Source organism: Branchiostoma floridae, chromosome 6 (genome assembly GCF_000003815.2).
Source record: "Branchiostoma floridae strain S238N-H82 chromosome 6, Bfl_VNyyK, whole genome shotgun sequence".
Lineage (NCBI taxonomy): Eukaryota > Metazoa > Chordata > Leptocardii > Amphioxiformes > Branchiostomatidae > Branchiostoma > Branchiostoma floridae.
In genome coordinates, this window is record NC_049984.1 from 23,557,524 (window position 1) to 23,566,580 (window position 9,057).

Here is a 9,057-nt window from a genome sequence, read left to right on the forward strand (position 1 = left end):
CAGCGTATCAAATGAATTTACCGAATGAAAGCTGTCATCAGTGATGTCGAACATGTCTGATGCAAAGTTTGGTATGCCGCAGTCACAGCATATCCATGGGTATGATCGGTGGGTTTCTAATACAGTGTATACCTGAGAGCAAAGCTCAATACAGTCCTTATGATACCACGTATTGCAGTCATCACAACAAATAGCAGCATGCTTATTCTGTACTGCTTTGTTACAGCTCTCACAGGGACACTTAGGTGGTCTAGGCCCTGGGTTGATCTCAACATCTCCACTTAGGAGCAAGATCATAATCAGTGACCACTTTGTGCTTTTATTGTGCATCATTGTTTTCTTGTGACTGAAAGGAGTCCCATTCATCCCACTATGTTTAATCATGAAGGCAGACGTGGCCCAGTCAGAGGTGCAGTCAGTTCTGAATGTGCATGTAACATGTACTTCTTTCATCTCCTGTTTATCTTTTGGCTGTGACCCTGGCTGAGCCTTGCCAAGCATCAGGCAAAGGGCCAGGAATATGCATAGTACATTTATATACGGTAACCGTATATCTGTACAGGGCAGGAGACCGTGTGTGTCAGAGATGGGACTCCCAGTCCCCTCACAGCCATCCCCACACATCATAGACTCTTTACACGGTTATATACCGTATATCTGTACAGGGCAGGGGACCGGGTGTGTCAGAGATGGGACTCCCAGTCCCCCCACAGCCATCCCCACACACCAAAGTCTCTTTACACGTTTATATACCGTATATCTGTACAGGGCAGGGGACCGGGTGTGTCAGAGATGGGACTCCCAATATCCCCACAGCCAACCCCACACATCATAGACTCTTTACACGTTTATATACCGTATATCTGTACAGGGCAGGGGACCGGGTGTGTCAGAGATGGGACTCCCAGTCCCCCCACAGCCATCCCCACACACCACAGGCTCATCCTGATGCAGGCCTGGAGGAGAACTTCTGCCGTAACCCTGACAACAAGCAGCGGCCCTGGTGCTACACCACGGATGAGTCGCAGAGGTGGGACTACTGTGACGTCATGGAATGTGCTGGTAAGAGAGCTTGAGAATACCTGTAGGTCTGATCTTTTCTCGTTACTCAAATTATGGTGAAAGATAACTAAGAATGTATCGTTAATATCCAAACTTCACGAAATTCAGGAATTTACAAGTTCACTCACTTACTCACTCACTCACTCACTCACTCACTCATGATCACTCAATCAATCACTTACTCACTCACTCACTTAACCACCCATTCACTCAATCATTCACTCATGTTCACTCACTCACTCACTCACTCACTCACTCACTCACTCACTCACTCATGATCACTTACTCACTTAATCACTTACTCATGATCACTTACTCACTTATTCATTCACTCACTCATGATAACTCACTCAATCACTTACTCACTCACTCACTTAACCACCCATTCACTCAATCATTCACTCATGTTCACTCACTCACTCACTCACTCACTCACTCACTCACTCATGATCACTTACTCACTTAATCACTTACTCATGATCACTTACTTATTCATTCACTCACTCATGATCACTCACTCAATCAATCACTTACTCACTTAACCACCCATTCACTCAATCATTCACTCATGTTCACTCACTCACTCAATCACTTACTCACTCACTCATGATCACTTACACACTTAATCACTTACTCATGATCACTTACTCTTATTCATTCACTCACTCATGATCACTCAATCAATCACTTACTCACTCACTTAACCACCCATTCACTCAATCATTCACTCATGTTCACTCACTCACTCACTCACTCACTCACTCACTCACTCACTCACTCACTCATGATCACTTACTCACTTAATCACTTACTCATGATCACTTACTCACTTATTCATTCACTCACTCATGATCACTCACTCAATCAATCAATCACTCACTTACTCACTCACTTAACCACCCATTCACTCAATCATTCACTCATGTTCACTCACTCATTCAATCACTTACTCACTCACTCACTCACTCACTCACTCACTCACCCATGATCACTCACTCAACTAATCACTTACTCATGATCACTTACTTACACACTTATTCATTCACTCACTCATGATAACTCACTCAATCACTTACTCACTCAATCACTTAACCACTCATTCACTCATTCACTAATGATCACTCGTTCACTCACTCACTTACTCATTCACTCATGATCACTCACTTGCTCAATCGCTTAACCACTCACTCACTCAATCATTCACTAATTAATGATCACTCACTCCATCACTTACTCACTTACTCACTCACTCAATCACTCACTCAATCAATCACGGCACATGACCACAGTGGCCGTAGGGTCTCTACGACATCCATCAATGAGGTTTCATCTCTGACATATTATCCGCAATACGAACAACACACGCATGTGGACTTAAAAGCATAGATCTCTTATTATGTCGAAAGAGACAGACTTTTTGAAAGAGTGCCCGTAATCACACCAACGGTTAAAAACGCCACAAAACATTCTCCTCCTACTAAGATCATCGAATCCATCTATTGAAAAATACATGGGGCATTATAATATTTCATTTTCAACTGTCTGCAAAGAAGAAGTCAAACCCCGTAATAGTAACGTAGATCTAGTACCCTATTCCGTACCGTATGTACATTCATCCACTTAATATTTGTATATTATAATTTAGATTATCTATTTAGACCACATTCATCCATTTATTGTATCTAGTCTTTGATCGCATGCAATAAGCCCCATGGGCATGAATTTGCAATAAAATATTTCTAATTACAAAGCAATGGCCAACAATCATTCAAAATGGACAAATTGCATCGAAAATCATTTATCTGTAATTTCTCATTTGTCTTCTCAGACCCTTTATCACCAGACTCTGTTGGCCAGTACTGCCATAGAGACTACACCTGTGCGCAGTCTTTCCCATCACGACTTTGCTACTGTGACAAAGACTGCAGCTTTTTCGGTGACTGCTGCCAAGACTTTGAGTAAGTGAACCTTTACTAGCCTGGTAAAATCACACTGCTAGCATCGTCGATGTAGGTTAAACATCCAGGTAATAGGAAATGCAAAAAAAGTAGTTACTCAAGCAACGGGATATGGTTAGCTGACCGTTTGCAAAACCATATCGAGTTGCTTGACTAACTACTTTTTGGCACACTACTAGCAGCCTCATTGGCTTTGGTGTTATGCTGGCCAACAACTGTTTAACCAACTAGTTCAGTTAAAAGCTAGGAGGAGTTTCATTCATATTTATTGAGACAAACATACAGGGATATGATTACTGATTGTAGACATCGAAGACAACCCTTTTTTTGGGCACCCAGGGGCGTTAGGTAACAAGTAGGGGTGGGTACGGGTGCAGAAAAATCAGATCAAGGTTCGGTTCAGGTCCAGAGGATTAGGTCCAGGTCCGGACCAGAACCTGCCCTGATTCAGTATGTGAAAACATGGGAATGGACGATACTCAAAACAGTGGTCCATTTCTCCACAAGGTATTCTGTTTTGTGGAGTTTTCGACTTCCGCTCTGGACCCCTTTAGTTTACAACGCGACATCTTAATAAGAGGCATTGTGGCTCATTAAAACTTTATTGCACCCGCCACAGAGAAGGCAGTGAATCCCAGACAACGTCTGACCATCACCATCTAAAGTGGGACTGTGTGTCTGGCTTTTCTCATCGCGACGCTGAAAGGAAAGAGTCCTATTGGATGGTTGCTGACTGTCCTGATGAATGGACAGATGACGTCACAAGGGATAAGTGTTTAAAACAAGTGGACCCCTTTAACCCAAGTGAGCTATTCCATAGAATGCCTGTGGAAGACGCTTCGAAAATCCCCTACAGAAACATATTCTGTGCAATTTGTAACAATGTGTCTTTAACAGAGACAATTACTTGGGAGTCGAAAGTTGAATGTACAGGGATGCTTGACTTGTCTGCTCAAAACCCTAGGGGTTCCCAAGATTATAACAGCATCATTGAAAGTAGTGAGAAATATTGCTTTGGAACGAAAACTATAGCGTTTGTCCCTTTAGACACTAGGCATGCTAGACGATGTTTCCATGTTGATATTTTAAAAGAGAGTTGTGATATCTCCTCATGTAAGTCCTACAGTTACCCAATAGGCATTGGGTATAAGATTTACAAAAACGTTCACTGTGCTCTTTGTGAAGGATTGCCTCTTCCGGCAACCGCAAACCTTATGTGTGGTTCAGTTGTGGATAGAATATCTCGACATAATTGCGTTCGATTGAACAACTGTCCCTCAAGATTCTCATTAACTAATCTCTTCAACTTTGATTCCTATGGGAGCGGTGGAAACAGTCCCAATCAGTGTCCTTCCGACACTTTATACGATCCTTTTGCCGACACATGCCGGTTATTCTCGTCCTCTCGTAGAACTCACGGCTCATTGAACAATACCACCCCCTTACAAAACTGCAGCGAACCCGCTCTGACGTTCACAGCTGAAGAGTTCCGTGTCCTTCCCAACGGTAGCGTCCTCCTGTTGGGTTCTAACGTGTCCTGTCCAGCTGAGCAGGTGGCCATTCTGAACACAACAGCATCGATCTGCGGGGAGTGCATTCTTCAGTACTTCTCAAACTACACACAGATAACTAACCCTTGGGGCGCTACCCAGGGCTGGTTAACCCTGGGTCTTGTGATAGCGTCCGCTGTAGCAGTGTTTGGTTACGTGGTCCACAATATCAGGTCTGGCCAGTGGGAGAAAGTCCCAGAAAAGCTGAAGGTTCAGGTGTTGGTATGCATGGCGTTTGCTGAAGTCTTGTTTATGGTACGTGTGAGGGTCCCCCTCGGATCGGCTTGTGCAGCGTTCGCGGTACTTCTTCACTACTTTTTGCTGACGGCCTTCACATCCATGAACGCACTTGCCATGGACCTCTTTTTAACGTTTCGTGATGCTTTAGAAAGAGCGAAGCTGTACCAGTACCTGTTGTACACATGGCTGATGCCGGTCCCTATAGTTATAGTGACTGTGATTGTAGAATTCGGCAGTTCGGTCAGTGTGGGGTACGGAGAGAACTGTTGGATCGGCAATCCGGTAGCCAACCTGCTGGCTTTTGGAGTCCCTGTCTTCAGCGCCATTCTGGTCAATGCTGTCTTGGTCACTTTTGTCTTGCTGGCCATACGGAAGTCATTTGAGATAGCCGACAAGGCAAAGTCACGTTCGAACAGCAGCAAGGCTTGGGTTTACCTGCGTATCTGCTTCCTGACGGGGTTCACCTGGATTCTCGGCTTCATCTATCCTTACGTCAACAGCCGAGCTGTCGAGTACATCTTCATTGTGCTGAATGCTTCTCAGGGCCTTCTACTGGCCCTGATACTGACAATAACATCGAAGGTGGTGAAGAATTGGAAGGTGGCGATCAGGGAACGCTTTGGTCTGGCTGAACCTAACAAAGGCAATAGAGCAACCACCGCTGCCATGACGCAGAGGACCACCGCAACGACGTGTGAGACCAGCTCTTCTGCAGACATACCCCTGACAACTTTCACTGATGTGGAGGAGAACAGAGCACGCATTCAGCTAGATAGTCAAAATAGGGCCAGTGGATGTACTGCCACTGTTAGCAATCAGAAGACCACAGTGTGTGCTACAGAAATGCCCAAGACAACTTTGGCTGATGTCGAGAAAACTGCACGCTCTCATCTGGACAAGCCTCAACAGGACAACGGAGCAACCGCCGCTGCAAGCACCAAGCTTGCCTCCACAGGGGGAACTGACGCAGTTGCAAGCGGAAGTGACGTAGTGGCAGGCGGAAGTGACGTAGTGGCAGGTGGAAGTGACGTAGTGGCAGGTGGAAGTGACGTAGTGGCAGGCGGAAATGACGTAGTGGCAGGTGGAAGTGACGTGATGGCAGGGGGAACTGACGTAGTGGCAGGCGGAAGTGACGTAGTGGCAGGCGGAAGTGACGTAGTGGCAGGCGGAAGTGAAGTAGTGGCAGGCGGAAGTGACGTAGTGGCAGGGGAATATGACGTAGTGGCAGGCAGAAGTGACGTAATGGCAGGCGGAACTGACGTAGTGGCAGGCGGAACTGACGTAGTGGCAGGCGGAACTGACGTGGTGGCAGGCGGAACTGACGTAGTGGCAGGCGGAATCGACGTAGTGGCAGGCGGAACTGACGTAGTGGTAGGCGAAACTGACGTAGTGCGTTTGGTTACCGCTCCCGATATAGATGAAAAAGAGACTAGTTTCTAGTTTGAGCCGTTGACTTACTGACTTGACTTATGTCAGGTATCGCTCCTCCCCTGCCACGCAAACCACTGCAGCAGCCCAGAAGACCCTGTCCAGCATCGCCTTTCCCATGCTGTCTGCCTCTAGTTCTGAGCCGTTAGAGACAGCATTGACAGCAACAACAGCTTTAAGATTCCTTGTACACCTTCCTATTTCAAAGAGAATCACTCAAAATCTAATCAGTCTCAATGATTTATAACGTAATTAAAATCAAGCTCAAATCTAGCCACAAGCATTGCATACTTTAATTATAAGGAGAAAGAGAGAGCTTTAATGCGCGATATTTTAGCAGGTTCAAAGTACGGCATCGTGTACATACATGACAGTTAAATTATTGCAATCTCAAATAAATTATGTACTTCATGAATAACAGTAATTATGCATACTGATAGTCCAGAACATTATGTTTTAAAGTAAAGTATATAGTATTACATGCTATGCCAGCTGTAATCTCTGTTGTACAGAGTTTAATATGGATTATGTTACATACTACTAGAGATATGAAAAGCTCATGATAGTTTTTGTTTGTGCAATATTGTAACAATTTTGTCTGTCTTATCATACATTGGGCAATCTATTAAGAGGATGGAATTTGTTTTGAATATAATTATGACACCCTTGCAATGTTTTACCAGTTTGATAAATAACTCGATAAAAAAGTTATCGGCTCTTGCAAAAGAAAAAAAAATGTTATCAAAAATGCCACAGAGTCAAAGGATAAGATATGTAAATAGATAGATAGGGCATCATTGAAATAATCAGACGTCTAATATTGTAAGAATGAGAAATAGACTTTTATTGCGAAATCTTCATTGTTCACGGTGTAGTAATTGGTGCATAAAGATTTTAGGATAATGTTTCAACTGTTTTTGTACCATAATGACTTTGACAAGAGGTCCAGTATTTGCAAGATAAGAATAATAGTTAAATAGAGATTGTGTAACTATAGTAAACAAGATGCAGTGGAAATTAATATAATTTTATTTGCAAATTTGCCAGGCCATTTGAAACAGTTACCAAAATGTGCCCGAGATTTCACTATTCAGAAAGCCTGAACACCATATTCCTGACTACAGGATTTATCTAATGCTGTGATGTGCTGTGGTAGTGTATTCGGCCCGTGACCGAGAGGTCGCCGGTTCGAATCCGCCTACAGTGTTGCCGGTCCTGTGCCCTTGGGAAAGGCACTTTACACGACTTTCTTCACTTTACTCAAGTGAAAAATGAGTCGTCCCTCGGATAGGACGTTAAATGGAGGTCCCGTGTATGGGGAGAGCCACACCCCATGCACGTTAAAGAACCCCCACACGTGCGATGGTGCGGTGTGGTTGGAGCAAACCCTTCTGTCTGGAGTTGGTGATTCACTTCAAATCACCCGGTTGTAGGCCTGGCGAACCTCCATACCGTATCAGCCACATGGTGATTTACATCATTCACCCGGACGGGAGACCTGGCGCATCCCCGTCTTGTAATTAGCCTACGAAAGGGTATGTCACCCCGTAAGGGGTGGTATCACCCCGTCGTGTGTAAACATGTGCGAACATGTGTGATCACGTCGACCGATGATGATGATGATGTGAGCATTCTTTATTGACCCATGATATCAACATTATCTAATTAGTACCATCAACCGAGTTTATTACTTGCATTGCAACAAATTTAACATTGAAAGGCTTTTCTCCTGATTCTCTCTCATATTAATTGTATCAACATTTTTCAATACTTAAATTTGATTCAGTATCAATCTCCTACATATTGATGGCATTTTAATCTAGCTTTCAAAATCGCATATTTCTTAGCATATCATCATTGATCTGTGTGTAATATTACTTGCATTATTGAGATACCTATTGCTAGTAGTGACACATATAATAAAGACAGTAGATGGAATTAGGATAGGCTATCTTAAGGGGAAACGATCTGTATCAAAAGCCATTAAAGTGTCAGTTGTATGTAAAATTTGTATTGCATATTGTATTGAGTTCGTTTGTATTGCATACCCGGTAAACCACCTCGTGGCGTTACACACCAAATATGTACTGAGGAGTACAAGCTGCATCATACTAACAGATTTACTTGATCCACTCACACCATGTAGGACATCTAGTGTTTTCAATGAGTGCGGTGGGTTCATTTAAGTCACTGAGGTGTGGTTATCCTTAAACATGGGACCTCCGTTTGTATTAGGTTCCTATCCATTTGACGGCAATAACCGAAGATAGATACCCGTTATCACGAGTGTGTGAAGTGAGAAACTTTGTATGAAGTGTCTTTCTCAAGGACACAACGTCGGATCAAATCGGCATTCGATACCAGTACATCGGGGTTCTGAACCACACACGCTACCCTTACGCAACGCAACGTTAACGCCATACAACTAAAGCTGAGGGCACAACCCGCCGTACGTGCAGTTTGTTCGTACGTGATTTTGGGAGGCCACGTCCGCCACATATTTCTGAAAACTTTCAGGCTGTACAGGGCAGGCGCGTCGTACGTACTGGCACGTACGGGGGTCGAATCTGCAGCCTGATGGCACACAACGTTTTGCCTGTACGTAAAGTTCTACGGCGTGCCCGCGTGCTCCAAAATCCGTCGGATTCCCTACGAGTTCGTACGGAGGCGGTACTTACCACTTACGGATCCCAAAGATTGCCCACGTTTTGGCACGCAGACAGCACGCATTTGCACGTACGGTGGGTTGTGCCCTTAGCTTTACTCAAAGCTCTATTCTAGACAGGCGAAGTTCAACTCGCTAATTGTCAAACCCAATC

The 9,057-nt window shown here is 44.3% G+C and overlaps 2 protein-coding genes across 2 annotated transcripts in view; both read left to right on the top strand.

Moving 5' to 3' along the window:
- LOC118417785 (low-density lipoprotein receptor-related protein 2-like) overlaps positions 1-1,142 on the top strand; it is a 14,184-nt gene extending 13,042 nt beyond the window's left edge. The window contains exon 8 of the mRNA XM_035823503.1: positions 872-1,142. Within this exon, the coding sequence (XP_035679396.1) occupies positions 872-1,076 (205 nt within the window). The 3' untranslated portion in view covers positions 1,077-1,142. The remainder of the gene's footprint in view (positions 1-871) is intronic.
- Positions 1,143-2,926: 1,784 nt separating this feature from the next.
- Positions 2,927-6,705, top strand: LOC118417781. The gene is made up of 2 exons (XM_035823497.1): positions 2,927-3,020; positions 3,640-6,705. Exon 2 carries the CDS (start codon positions 3,743-3,745, stop codon positions 6,248-6,250), a length of 2,508 nt encoding a protein of 835 aa, XP_035679390.1. The 5' UTR covers positions 2,927-3,020; positions 3,640-3,742; the 3' UTR covers positions 6,251-6,705.
- The last annotated feature ends 2,352 nt before the right edge of the window (positions 6,706-9,057 follow it).

Excerpts from the sequence above, each read along its gene's own strand:
- LOC118417781 (XM_035823497.1), top strand. The coding sequence starts at position 3,743 with ATGGTTGCTGACTGTCCTGATGAATGGACAGATGACGTCACAAGGGAT.